Below are 15016 nucleotides of genomic sequence, written 5' to 3'. Positions count from 1 at the left end.
GATGACATTTGCACGTGGACATTGAACAAGTCTCTAGAAGTTGTCAAGCATCGGCTGCAGGAAGCTTTGAACGCACTAGGTGATTATTTATGAGAACGGGGCATGAACATATCTTATGCGAAATCAGCGGTTCTGCCTTTCACAAGAAAAAAGGTTAGAAATTTTAGTCTTTCAAGAGATTGCCAAGAGATCGAGCTGGTTCGGAAACATCGTTTTCTCGGCGTCATTTTAGACCACCAGCTTCGGTGTAGTCATCATTTTACCGCCCTGGAGGACCAAATTAGTTGTGTTGTAAATGTTCTCCACAGAATCGCAGGCACGAAGTGGGGTGGAACAACTGCATCCCTTCTTCACGTCCACTCAGCGCTTGTGCGTCAGAGAATTGTTTACTCCGCCCCTATATTGCACAAATCATCTGCGATGTCCCTCCATCGGCTACAGCTATTGCAGGCTACGAGTTTACGAGTGTGCCTAAGAGTACCACAAGCTACATCCAGTCACCTCACTATTGCAGAAGTGCGGGAACTGCATTTCAACGTGATTCGCAGCTTGGAAACATGCCGACATCTCGTCAGAATACTCAGCATTCCGCACACCCCCATCTCTCTCTGATAAACAACCGTCGCAAGCACAGACACACGCTTTCTTTCAAGAGCATAAATCACGATTCCCGCGATCACTTTTTGGCACTCAGACGTCGGCTATCCACCATGGCTTCTGCAAGCGCCAAAAACCGAAACGTCAATCGTAGGGATAAAAAATGAAAGCGACGTTTCCACATAAGCAGCAAAACAATTAGCGTTACATCACCTATTTGACAAGTACCTGGAACCTATCCACGTCTACACGGACGGTTCCGTAATGAAAGAAAGTGCGACTGCAGCTTATGTTATAGCATGCTTAGAGGTAGAGTACGCTTGTAGACTAGGACACACGTCCTCACCAACAATAGCGGAATCAGTGGCAATTCTCCAAGCCACTCATTTTATCAAAAGATATGAGACACCAACAAAGTGGGTAATTTGCACCGACACCTTGCCAGCTTTAGCATGTCTTTAAATACTGATGACAGCCAACCACATGCACGAGTAACATACGCAGTACTGAACAGTTTAACTCACGCTAATGAAAGGTAACATGAAGTGATATTACAGTGGGTCCCCGACCATGCTGGTAGAGCAGGCAACGAACTAGCGGACTCATTGGCAAAATCGGCCCATAAAAATGCAGAAATTCAACTCATCCCTTTCTCACCAATGGACACAAAACGGATATTGAGAGTACTAAATAAAGACTTGTGTGTGTCAACATGGTTTAATGAAAACACTAAGGAATCAATCCTTTACGAAGTAGACCCTCAATTCAAATACCAGCTGGATGTACGACTTTCTAAAATTACCGAGACACTAATTCATCGACTGCGCCTTGGGACAGCATACACCAAACATTTCCTACATCGGATCAAACGGGCTGCTTCCCCGGCTTGCTCCTGTGGCCACGATGATGAGGATGTTCGCCCTATACTTCTCAAAGGCCTCATATACGAGATGCAAAGATGGCAGCTAGAACAAGAGCTACACTTCATTGATGCTCACCGGCCTTTCTCACTCGCAAAATTGCTGGGCCCTTGGCCATCGAAAATAGCACAGCGAAAAGCATTGAACGCACTTGAACATTTTTATGAACACACAGGCATCCTTAACAAATACTATGTATTGGAATGAATAATCACACGATGTCACTATAACTTTCTTCTATTATTTGTAATTATTAGTGCTTGTATATTACGCGCTATACATTTTTTTGCGTTAGTTACCTTAACACTGTGCAATTCCTCCTGTGTGTATATGCTCATCAAAATCTACATCACGGCCGTTTATGTGTGTTTGTGACTTTGTTTACGAACTCATTGTGGCGCAACTAGCATTTGACGTTTATAGTGATATGCTAATGGGCGCATAGGACTGTGCTGTGGATTTCTGACTGTATGAAGTGATTTCTTCTCATTTTCCTAGCTATTTTTACATTGTTGTTTCCGCTATGAGAAAAAGGAGTAGCCGTCACCATTATAAGGTGTCTACGTCTTTTTCTTGTATTTCCATTGCAATGAAAAAATCACCAATAACACGAAAGGGACAATGTAGGGGGGCTAACATAACGTTCGGCCATACTGGCTGTACCGGCTTAACCATCTGTCTGTCTGTCTGTCTGTCTGTCTGTCTGTCTGTCTGTCTGTCTGTCTGTCTGTCTGTCTGTCTGTCTGTCTGTCTGTCTGTCTTCGTCATTCCAGCTTCGGGTTCTTACTTTCGACGGGTCGCCATCGTCGCGCCTTCTACTTCATCCCGATGGCCCAAGTTTTCAAACAGTTGGAGCCACTAGAAGTGGGCTTGTTATGGTGATGTCGCTGTCGTTCGAAGATCGTCATTCTTGATGAGTTATCCGAAAGGAACTCGCCATGGCATGATCGGCGTACAGCCGTCGTGTAGATAATAACCACACCGCCATCGCGATGCCGTCGTGGTTATTCAATATCGTCATTCCAGCTTTGTGATTTGAATTTCGTCATGCTGCCGTCGTCCAGCTTTCTACATCTACCCAGTGGTCCACATTCTTAAGAGCCTGGGCCACAAGATCTCTGTTAGGGATCGTAATGCCGTCGCGGTCGTTAAGTAATCGTCATTCGAGGTTTTTGATCTGACTGTCGTCATGCTGTCGTCGTCTAACTTTCCACTTCGACCCAGTGGCACACGTTCTGATGAACCTGAGCCTCTAGGTTTTTGTTCGGGGTCGTGATTCTGTCGTGGTCGTCGCATCCTCGTCAATCCAGCTTTGTTATTCGACTCTCGCCAGGCCGTCGTCCTCACAGAATCGTCGTCATGCCGCCATCTTGAGGACGCCGTTTTACCATTGTCATCACCTCAGTAACAGCATGTCATTCCTTCATACCACCTCCGTCGTCCCATCGACGTCAGTCTTTCATCATCATTGTATCTATCGTGATGTCAATGAAACGTGATGATGCCGCCCTTGTTGTGCCTTCATCGTTAGTAGCTATCATGCATCCATTGTCGAACCATCATCGTCATGACGTCGTGGTCATGCCCTCGCCATCACTTCAGCTTCGTCATCCAACTGTCACCACGCCAGCATGGTTATACAGGTTTGATGATACAGTCATCACCAGGCTTCATCAGACACTCGTCGTTATCCCATTGTCATCATCCCGTCGTCACACAACAGTCATCATTGTGTCATCGTCTTGCATTCGTTCCAATATCTCCGACGGGATGCCGTCATCATCATCATCATTTTCATCATCATCATCATTTATTATTATCTTAAGGGCCCCATGTTGAGTATTACATAACAGGGGGGGGGGCTAAGCAATAATACAAACATCGAAGGGACGGTCATGTACAAAGCAACAAACAGCAACGACTGAAAAAGGACTGCAAAAAACACAGGTTTTTGCATAATTAGTTGAAAATGTGGGTGGTTAGTAACTCTCGAAATATAAAGGATTTCCCTCTACAACAACGGATTCCGGGAGCGAGTTCCATTGTTCTATTGCAACGGGAAGGAAGGATTTGTTGAAAGCGTTTGTAGAACCATGAAGGCGTTGGATACGTAAAGAATTAAATTGATGATGTGATGAGCGCACGGGTGGAAATAAAAGGGAGTAACGAAGGTCAGGAAAATTATAGCACATTTTATGGAATAGGCAGAGTTGCGAAATTATACGTCTTGATGCTAAAAGGGACAGACCAATAGATAATTTCAAGTTAGTAACGCTGATAGTGTTGTCATAATTCGATAAGATAAAACGGGAGGCACGATTTTGAGTAGCTTATAAAGTGTCAATCGAGTACTTTTGATGCGGATTCCTAATTGTAGACGCATATTCTAAATTTGTATGGATGAAAATTTCATATGATAGTTTACGAATCGACCGAGGATACAAAGATAGGGCCTTTTTAATATTGCCGCGACACCGCAGGTTGACGAATCCGCAGGTTTTCTGGGAGTTGTTCATGCGGCCACCATCTCTCAACAACAGCAAGAGGACCAGGAGCTCGCGTCACTTATTAATTTCTTAGAAGGCCGCACCACAAACAAGCGCAGATTGTTCTCAAGGCACGTGTCATCATTCTGCCTATGCAACAGTGTTCTTTTTAGGAGGAACTTCTCTTCAACAGGGAAGAGATATCTGCTAGTCGTCCCTAAACCTCGCCGCAATGAAATTTTGCAGGCCTGCCACGACGAAGCTACCTCAGGTCACTTGGGCTACACAAGAACATTAGCACGGATCAAAGAGAAGTATTACTGGCCACGGCTCGCAGCACAGGTGAAGCACTACGTTCGAACGTGCCTTGAATGTCAGCGACGAAAAGTGCCACCTACGAAACCTGCCGAATCCCGTTCCAGTACCAGAAACACCGTTCGCACAAATTCGGATGGACCTTTTGGGCCCATTCCCAATATCTTCTGCCGGAAATAAATGGATCGTAGTTGCGACAGATTACCTCACGCGATATGCTGAAACCAAGGCACTTCCTAGCAGCACACCAGCCGAGGCCGCACAGTTCTTCATCAAAAACCTCGTCCTGAGGCACGCTTCTCCAGCGGTCATCGTAACCGACAGGGGAACCGTGTTCACGGCTGAACTTTTGCGAACTGTACTCACCCTCAGTGGTACGGCACACAGAAGGACGACAACCCATCACCCGCAAAGCAATGGACTTACGGAGCGCCTCAACAAGACTCTCGCAGACATGCTGTGCATGTATGTCGATGTGGAACATAAGAACTGGGACCAAATATTACCTTATGTAACGTTTGCTTATAATACGGCTCGGCAAGAAACAACAAGAATAACGCCATTCAGTCTCCTCCACGGTCGAGAAGTAACTACAATGCTAGATGCTATGCTTCCTCATGATTCCAGCGATTCCGAGACTGACGCCGCAGATTTTACAGAGCGCGCCGAAGAAGCAAGACAGCTCGCGCACGTTGGCATAGCCAGCCAGCAAGACCACAATGCCCGACGTTACAATCAACACCATCGATGTGTCGTCTACCATCCCGGCCAGAGAGTCTGGGTTTGGGCTACAGTACGCCGCCGAGGCCTCGCGGAGAAACTTCTGCGCCGATACTTCGGGCCGTACAAGGTTCTACGACGCCTTAGCGACGTCAACTATGAAGTCGTTCCTGACAGCCCATCCTGCTCGAGGCGCCGTCACGACTTGCCTGAGACTGTGCACGTGGTGCGCATGAAACCTTATTTTTCTGAATGACATGGACACTCTGTGGTTTGCTGGACACCGGATGCTACCCACCGAGCATCGGGACGATGCTCCTTCTAGAGGGGGGCAAATGCCACGACACCATCTGTGCCCAACCACGCTGACGATAAAGACGACGACCTCATCTGTGCAAGCGAGGCGCTAGAGAAGAAGAAGTTTGGACTGAGCGCTTACTCTAACTCTCTCGAATAAATACCGCTCTCCGCTCTTGTCTCCAGTGAGCCGTGACAATATAGTTAAGGGATATTGAGGCATCGGCTGTTATTTGTAAAACGCGGTTCGACCACTCTACTTTGTTAGTGATGATACCGCCATGCTAGCGGTAGCTGTCGACCTCAGATAAATTCAGAGCCTAAAGAGTATGGAAATTTAGATATACCCGATACGTGATACATTCATTGCCTTGCATTTGGAGACATTTAGTTCCATCACCCAGCGTAAGCACCACCTGTCCATTGAATTTAGGTGATTTTGCAGAATGGATTGGTCAGTGTTAGTAGTGACCCGACGGTAAATAACACAGTCATCGGCGAATAGACGTATTGTAGATGTTATGCCTGTTGGGAGGTCGTTACTGTACATTAGAAAAAGGAGTGGGCCGAGGACGGATCCCTGTGGTACACCCGATATTACTTTGGCAGTTTCTGAACAGCGACCGCCAACGCAGGTGAACTGGAGGCGATCTCTCAGGAAGCAGATGATCCATGATTGGATTAGTGGGTCGATGTGAAGGCATGAAAGTTTGGACACTAGTCGATGATGAGGGACAGGATCGGAAGGCTTTGAAAAATCTATGTAAATTACGTCAGAACGAAATGAAGGATCTAAGTTTAGGTGGAGATCTGCGGTGAATTCGAAAAGTTGTGTTTCGCATGATAAGCCCGGACGAAAACCATGTTGTTTGCTAAAGAAGAAGGAATTCTGTCGAGGTGGGATGCTATATGGGAATATACGATACATTTTAGAAGTTTACAGGCAATACATGTAAGTGAGATCGGGAGATAATTGGATGGGTCGGAGCACTTACCAGATTTAAAGATGGGGGTTATTTTGCTTAGTTTTCACCCTTTGGGCATAGTACCTTGGCTTATAGACTGGGTAAAAATGATTCGTAATATCTGGATAGAAATGACGTTAGTGGCTTTTAGTATCTTCACCGGTATGTTTCCAGGTCTGGGGGAGCTAGATATTTTAAGTTTATCGATTAGACTCGTGACACCATCAGCAGTTACATCAATGGTACTTCCTTCGTCAGCCATCGTGGTCACACTGTTGTCATACACTTGTCGCCATGTTATCGTGGTAGCACTATTGTTACATTATAGTTATCACTTCAATAAAATCATGCCATTTTCGTCATCTCGTCGTCGTCATAGCACCTTCGTCGACCCATCGACGTCTTTCCTTACTCCTCATTGAAGCGTTATCATGCCGCAATTTTCCTGCAATAATTGTCATGTCGTCGTGAACAGTCATCGCCTGGTATGCGTGGTCATACCGTCGTCAGGATGCCGTGGCGGTGATTTCATCGTCGTAACTGTAACTTCGATATTCGACTGTCGTCATGCCGTGGTAAGGGGCCATCGTCGTCACGCAGTCGTCATACTATTGTCGTCATGCCATCATCGTCACACAGTCGTTTCACTGTCGTCATCCCTTCAGTAACATCATGCCGTTGTGGTCGTGCCGTGATCGTCATTCCAGCTTCTTCTTCTGGTTGTCGTCTTGCAGTGGCCGTCACGGCATCGTCATCACAGAGTGGTCGTCATACCACTTTCCTGACGTCGTCATCTTCCTACTTTCAATATACAATGGCGATAAAATAAAAATTGACACCTTGTACTCGTGCCGTCGTCGTTATAGCGCCTCTGTCGTTACATCCATATCATTTCTTCTCCGATAGTCCATCGATACTGCGCCAACGTCAGACAGTCATCACCATGCATGCGTGCTCATGCGCAACCTTGGCACGCGAGTGCCATACCAGAGTGGGACAAAATAGTTGAGTGTGGCCTATACAAAAAGCAACAAACGTCTCAGAATCAACGCTTGACGTGTTGCATAAGCATGGTTCCACGAATTCGGTCAGTTGCAGCGTTGGTCAATTGCTGTTTTCATTACCGTTCAAAGTCACAAAATGAATGATTATTGGTCTAGGGAATTACACATCTAATTGTTATTGTCGTTCTGAAATAATATCCTGACTCGGGCACGTCTGATGACTTCGGGTAGCATACGGGGGTTCAGTGATCAGCTGCCTGCTCCTACGTTATCTACATCTACATCTACATTTCGTAGGATGATCTTGATCCTCCGCCACGGCCAAGAGTAATGCTGACCAGCACTACCAAATTTAAGTGTTGTGCGCATACTCTGTTACCTTAGAATCTCGAGGTCGGTACAGCTGCCGCTGTAGCTGAATGGTAGAACCTCGCCTACATGATGCGGAGGCTGAAGGTTCCGCTCCCACCTTCGGAAAATTGCTTTGAAACCCAAGCTTGCTTTTGTCTCTTTATGCGACTTTCCCACTGCTATTACATTTGGCTGTTGGTGCTGGCTGGCTCCTGTCTGAAGGAATACCTCATGTACAGGTGGCACTACTAAGATTTACCCCTAGTGGCAGTCATCGCTGCACTGCATACTTATGTGGTAATGGACATTCTATCATCGGCAATATGTTGTGCTAATTCCATTGTCTTAACACTTGAAGGGTGTGCTAGCTGCTGGAAAATGTACTTGGTGGGATGCATCTGCCAGGATTGGCTTCCCGTTGTCATCTTGCCGCCCCCCCCCCCATTGTGGCACGTTGTCCATATATACGTGCATCCATCGTGATTCTAACGTCGTCACACCTTTGTTGTCAATTCCTCGTTATCACGCCATCATCGTCGTGTCATTGTTATCTATGCTGTCTACCATGTTGCTCAATTGGCTGGTACCGGGTATACTGTAAACACTCGATATGGTGTATTTCAACACTGCACGTAGCGACAGGTCATGCACGTGAAAGAGCACACACCATCGGTATCCTGCCGTCGTTATACCATCTCCACGATTCCATCGTGATGTTCCTTTGCTGTGATGTCATCTTCATACTTCTGTCCTCTTCATTCTGTTGACGCCAGTGCTTTGCCTTATTATGTCGGCATCTTCGAGCCGTCCTCATGCTGCCGTCGTCCTTCCATAATCACCAGTTCGTTATAGTGCCAGTGTCTAATTTGCATCATTGTGACAGAGTCTCCACCATGCCATCAATGCAGCGTAATCATTTTGTCGCAGTGAGTACAATTTATCCCATGCATTGACCATCATGTTATCATTGTCATAAGGACGCCGTATTTCGGCATCTCCCACCAATTCCAACATGCCATTGTCGATGTTTTCGCTTCGCCACCATATTGTCGTCACGCTATCATTGTCAGCCCAGCTCCATCGTCAAGTTGTCACACCATCATCGCCACGCCATCCGCATTATGAAGCACCATGGAACAACGTGACGCCCGCATGGGCGTTGCATTCGCTCACGCAGTCATCGTTAGACTGTAGCGGTCACGCCACCATCCTAAAGCATCATCGTCACTTTAGGTGTTGGCATCCCATGATCGCCATGCCGTCATTGTCCCATCCCCGTTGTCACTGCCTCGTCGTCATGCCAATGTTGCCTTTGTACCTTCGTCGTGTCATATCATCGCCGTGGTTGTTTCTTTGTTGTTTGCACTTCTTCGTCAGACCATCTACATAATTCTAGCATCGGCATCACGTTGTCGGCACGCTGTCGTTGTCATCCCAACGTCGTCAACACATCAATGTCATGCAGTTGTCGTCCTTGTATCGTCGTCACCCAGTCTTGTTCTTACTACCGTGAGCCTTCTACTCTTATCTTTTGATTAGCATTGTTAGGGTACTTGAATCATTTTCCGGTGTCTGTCTCTTGTCTATCTGGATGGATGGATGAATGGATGGATGGATGGATGGATGCATGGATGGATGGATGGATGGATGGATGGATGGATGGATGGATGGATGGATGGATGGATGGATATGTGGATGGATGGATGGACGGATGGATGGATGGACGAATGGATGGATGGACAAGCAAACGGACGTTGGTGTCGGTTTTTTGAGTGGGTGCGTGGTTGGTTTACTGGTTCGTTGCCGGTGTTTCTAACGGCTATACCACCTGGTGGCCTAACTACATAGGCCATGCACTAGTGGTTAGAGCATCGCACTGATGTGATGAATAAATTGAGTTCAAAACGCATTGTCAAGCCAACTTGGGCACGCGCATATGACATTGCGTTTACGCCGCTATTCATTTACCCTTTTCGCGCCAACTTAGTCTTTGGGTATGAGCCACTATTTATGTGCCGTTCTTCAACTGGCTTCGTTCTCCCCAATTTTAATATCTGTATTAAGAAAAAAACCAACCAAAAAGAGATCCACTCAGGAAACATGCACGAAGACAGGAAATACGCTCTTTTACTTTGATCTTTGAGTACGACAAACTAGGCAAGCGCCAGATTTCAACAAGCCTGCTTGGTGGCAGTTTTGGTAAGTGGGTATGTTCAAGTAGGTATATGGCACTTTTCAAGAAATCGGTTAAACACACACTTGAAGCCTTACGTATGCATCGCTGAGAATGTGCCTCAAAATATGTGCCGCTTTTTAATAAGCCTGTTTAGAGCATGCTTGGATCAATGGGTATGTGCCGTTCCTTAATTACCAGGCTTCAATGACAAAAAAAATTGTCTGGTGGTGGGCGGAGTAAAACGGACCTCACAGACATTCTTTAATTTTTTGTCTGAATATATTGTTACGTGTGGAAAGACACAGACCAAAGATATTAATTCTAAAGAGCGGTTATTCCATTTTTTTCGAGACACTTGCAGTATATTCGCCTACGTGTCACGCGGGAGTTCACTGCGGTGGCGCTAGAGGGCACAGCATGCCGAGTGGGAAGCGCGAGAGAGCATACCGGATACATAGACGCCTTATACCAATCACGGCTACGTGGTTTCAATACGGTGTGGACCTTATATACTGCCATTTAACTACTTATTATGTACCACTGTGTATGTGCTCGTTCTCGGCCAATTCTTCAGGATGGTCACATGCTACTAATTCCCACCAGTCAGCTAATTAAATATGTTACGAGATGGTTTTTCTGATTTACACCATTCTTCTTGATTTTGCTATTCTGTATGTGCCACTGTTTGTGGGCTTGTTCTGGGCCCGTGGTCAAGAATTGATATGTGCCACTGTGACAAAAGGCGCGCACACTTGCGAAGTCTTTCTTGATTCGTGTTGTACTTTTCTTTCCCTACACCTGTCGTCACCAGCATTCCCTCAGCAAGTATCAAACATGGTGTTTGTCCCTTGAACATCGCTTTGCATAAGTCTCGCACTGCCTATCCTCTTGATTCATAGTTTACATTTAAGCACAGCTTAGGACTTGATGTAGTACTTAAACAAAAGGTTACATGACATTAAAGGTGGGATCTGTAAGTTAGATAAACAAAAATTGCACGAGATTACACGTTCCTTAGCGTGCTAGAAAAGCAAATTGTGCACTCTAATGCTTGTTCTAAAGCAAATATTAACCGCTTCATTGAAGCGTTGCTTAATATAGATTCCAGCATATGCTTTGGCTCGACATATCTTTCTTTCTATTCGTTTTTTTGGAAGTATTTAGGGGAGTTCTAACAAATTAAACTTTTTTCCAGACTTAGAATCACTGAATATGAAAAAACAGCCAATGCAAATCGAGCAGCACCTTCTTCTGACTCTCATCTTCTTTTGCTATTGCAACTGCCAAAGTAAGTTTCTTTGTACTCATTGGAAACTATACTTGATGCACTGGTAAAAGTTCGCTTCGCTAAATAATAAGGTGCCTATATTATTTACTGGCTAGTGTAATGATGCATGTCATGGAAAAATCAACTGTGGAATCTTATTTGTTTACAAGTGGTCTTGAATATGCAAACAAAGAGCCTAGATTACGCGAAGTGGAGGCTGTATTTGCCAAGTGGTTCTTAAAGGCTCCGTATGAAGTGCACGGTATGTGCTGTGTTCAGGTTGTTCTGCCTACGGAATTGACATTTGAAGAGAACACTTTCTTCTTTCGTATAAAAAAATTCGACAGGGCCCGTCAACGATGGCTGTCTACGGTAATGCGCTAACTCAATATAATATATCAATATCAATCAATATCAATATATTAACACAGCGTAATGCCACAGAAGAAACAAGTTATTTTTGAGGCGTGTATTTATTATACCGGTAGTCATCATTCGCTCTTCCCTCAGAACACTCGACGCTGTCTAACGCCATCTACGCGAACCTAGCGCATGGCCCCTAAGTACATGGCACGCCGGAGTACTTCATGCACTAACGGTGGTCGAACTATAAATTTATTGATGTTTCTATCCAACCCTTCTCCCGTCTAAGTGGGTCGATGTGTAGTTGATGTTTGAATGGGTAAGGCATCGGGCTGCTGTGCTCGGGGAGCGGGGTTTGAAGCCAACCGTCTGGCCAACCTAGTTCCCTGCGTATGTGGCAATGTGCAGATGAATGCCGCTCTTCAACGAAGCACTTTTACGCCGACTTGGGTCATTGTAGATGCGGGACTGGGCAGGTGCCGCTGTTCAAAGAAAATGTTTGACAACGACTTGGAGCTTGGCAACTTTCGTCACTGGGTATCCACCAGTACGTATTTTCTGCTCTTTAATGAACGTATTTGACATCAAGTTAGATAACTAGGTATGTTCTGCTAGGAATCTGCCCCTGTACAATCCTTTAAATTTCTCCGATATTGTTCACGATGGCACCCACGTCGTAAATTTTCTTTAGAATAGCAAACGAATGCTTTATCATGCTACGTCGAGTATGTGCCACATTTTAATGAACGTCTTTTACGCCTACACATTATCATGCTGCGCAGTGAATGCGCTGGATATGCGTTGCTCCTCAACGAGCATCTCGCCAACTTGCGTCACTAAGTACATGGCAATGGGTGTGCGGCAAGGCAGGGCGCAATTATTATTCACAGGCATCCATGTGGCACATTTTATGTTTAGAAGGTCACGCGCGGAATTCTCAGTAGCACCACTAGATGGCGCAGCGTGTCCAAAAAAAAGAATGCTCGAGAGAGATGCCTGGTTGCTGCGTGACGTGTTTCTCAGCGTTCGCGCGCACCAACGTGCCTTGAATTAGGGACGCCACGCGCAGACTTTGCGGCCGCGGTACCAGATGGGGTCGACTGTTCTTAGGGAAGCATGAAATAGGAATCCCGCTGCAGTACACACCTTCGGAATAACTCGCCTAGACTGTGGCAATTCATTGCGTCATTATATTGATTCGATGCAAAACGCATTACCGCTGGCAGTCATAGTGAGATAGGTCCTGTCAAATTTACTTGATCATTGTTAAGCGGCGCATTTTCGTGGCACATTGCATTTTACCCAAGTTGCTGTCAAAGGCTGTAGTTGAAATGCAGCACACAGCTACTGGGACATAGCGAGTGACTGAAGGTGGTATCAAGGAGATTCACTGAAGACCAGCGCAGACCGACTGACACAGTGCTGCCATTGAGCATCGACTCATTGAACAGCGTTACCTAACCAGTCCCCCACTTAGAATGGGCGATGTCGGGGTGAATAAATTTGCTGAAAAGCGGCACATGTAAATATTTGTCACATACTGAGTGACGCAAGTTGGTCTGAGGGTTGGTTTCGAACGCTATTCTCCCAGCACAGTAGCCCAGGCAGCCCATTCAATCATGGAAATACATTACTAAGCCACAGAAAAATTGTGAAGTATCGTACGGAGGATATCACTGTAAAAGCAAGTCGGTGGCATGTACCTGTCCGGTACCAGTGTAAAGGCTGTAATTGGGTCAGTCCTGTGGCTACGTGCACAGAAGGCGCTTGGCGTGCTGTATTGCCCATTAAGGACATTGAAGCTAGTGATTTCTGAAAAACTCTCACATCTGGATTAGTAGTGCACGGCGTCATGAAATACAAAAAGGCGTTACGTTCACGGGTACTGCTCCGACTTGTCAAGCGCTAGACAGTAATTGTCAGAGCCCGAAAAAGGCAGACGACGCGAATCGAAAAGTGACTTGGATAAGAAGTATGCGCATTGGGAAATGCTGACTGATAGTGTTGCTTCCTTCGTATTTGACTTTTTGAGGACTTTTTCCTGGCACTGCAGTTTTTTTCACGTGCTTGAAATACCTTGCAGGTTTTGATTGCCGTTGTCGGCACTTTTGTTTTGAAAGGCGCCTTTATAAATCAGAGTGATGTATGCTTAAGATTCATTTGGTTTTCTTAGTATAATCTTGTGCTTCAGCATTAAGTTAAGCAGCAAGTTTTTGAGCAGCAGTAACATGCTCGGCAATGTACTTTTGTCTGCAAACGGAGTAGCAGGTGACTTGTAACAATGTGGCTTGTAATCACGTCCTAATGGAAGGCGAAGGGATTGACCCAGTGAGAACCGTAGGTAACGTACACGTTCCAGAAGCGCCTAGGATCCAATTGGAAGGACGCGTCAACTGCTCAGCACTCGAGATAAGGAAGAGACCTTATAGCAGGGAAGCAGGGTAGAAAAAAGCAGGGAAGAGATTGATACGACTGGATGTATCTCTTAAAGAGATCGCTAGCTGTACAGGGTAGATTTTAAAATAAAAAAAAGACTAGGAGAAAGTGGCGCAAGCGCGCATAAATGTGTATACAAAAACGTTAGATCAAGACATGTATATCATACCTGATTATAACAAGCAGGCTAGGTAATTACGTTTCACCGCCCCTCTTCAAAGGGAATGCAAAAAAATTATCATCATTATCAGCATCGAAACACAAACCCCAATGAAGTACAGGCCTCCTACATAACTCGTTTCAATGGCGACAATCTGTTGTGTCGGTATATTGAGTTAGTGCTGAACGCAATACAGCCGGCAATATGTAGGTGAGACAAGGAGTGCCTTCCTGTTCGACTATTGTATCGCAGGACAGTCATCGTAACATGGGTAACGCTGATTTTTATGCGAAAACGTCGTCTGTAGCAGCCTAAATTCCTTTTAACTGGACGCCACGTCACGAGCACGCCTCAACAGAGTTCTCATAGTTTGTGACGTCGCGGCACGGGAGCACGCCCCACGCACTAGAGCAGGCGGAATGAAACCCAAACGGGCCGGGTGTTGCGTAAGGGGAGAAGGTACATCCGCGATGCTGCGTCACCTTTGCTCTCACTCTTGGAAACCTACGTTGCCGGTGCGTTCCTTGGAGGCTCAAGATCTCCCCTGTTCATTAACTGCGCCTCGGTAAGGCCAAATCACGCCACGCCAAGCGTCTCAAATCATTGCTGCCCGCGAGAAGTTCATAACTTCAAGGACTGCTCAACGGCGTTCAACTGGACATTAATAATTTCGCAACCACATATTTTAGAGCGCAGCTCTTTGGCGTCCGTTCCTGGGTTTCGCGTCGTTGTCGGCGTTGTCGTCGGCCTCGTAACCAGCTCCGCCCCCCTTTCATCCCCCCAGCGCTAGCAGCGACCGACTGATACCGCTGGATGCCGCTGACGCCGCTAGAGAGTAAAGATAACGTGACTGCATAGAACACCGTCGCCGCCATGCAGAAAGAGGAGGAAAGGGTCCCCCCCCCCTGTTCTTGTGTGGCGGATAGGGTGCTCTTCAGTTGCCGACGCGCCGGTTATTT

General features: G+C 46.1%; 1 protein-coding gene across 1 annotated transcript in view; it reads left to right on the top strand.

Annotated features, from left to right (window-relative positions):
• LOC126538927 (uncharacterized) overlaps positions 1 to 15016 on the top strand; it is a 169753-nt gene that overhangs the window by 82620 nt on the left and 72117 nt on the right. Inside the window, exon 5 of the mRNA XM_072289678.1 lies at positions 11027 to 11119. Coding sequence (XP_072145779.1) covers positions 11027 to 11119 — 93 coding nt within the window. The remainder of the gene's footprint in view (positions 1 to 11026; positions 11120 to 15016) is intronic.

The sequence above is a fragment of the Dermacentor andersoni genome, chromosome 8 (genome assembly GCF_023375885.2).
Source record: "Dermacentor andersoni chromosome 8, qqDerAnde1_hic_scaffold, whole genome shotgun sequence".
Classification (NCBI taxonomy): domain Eukaryota; kingdom Metazoa; phylum Arthropoda; class Arachnida; order Ixodida; family Ixodidae; genus Dermacentor; species Dermacentor andersoni.
Note: the sequence above shows the minus strand (reverse complement) of the source record. Positions and strands in the feature narration are given on the sequence as shown.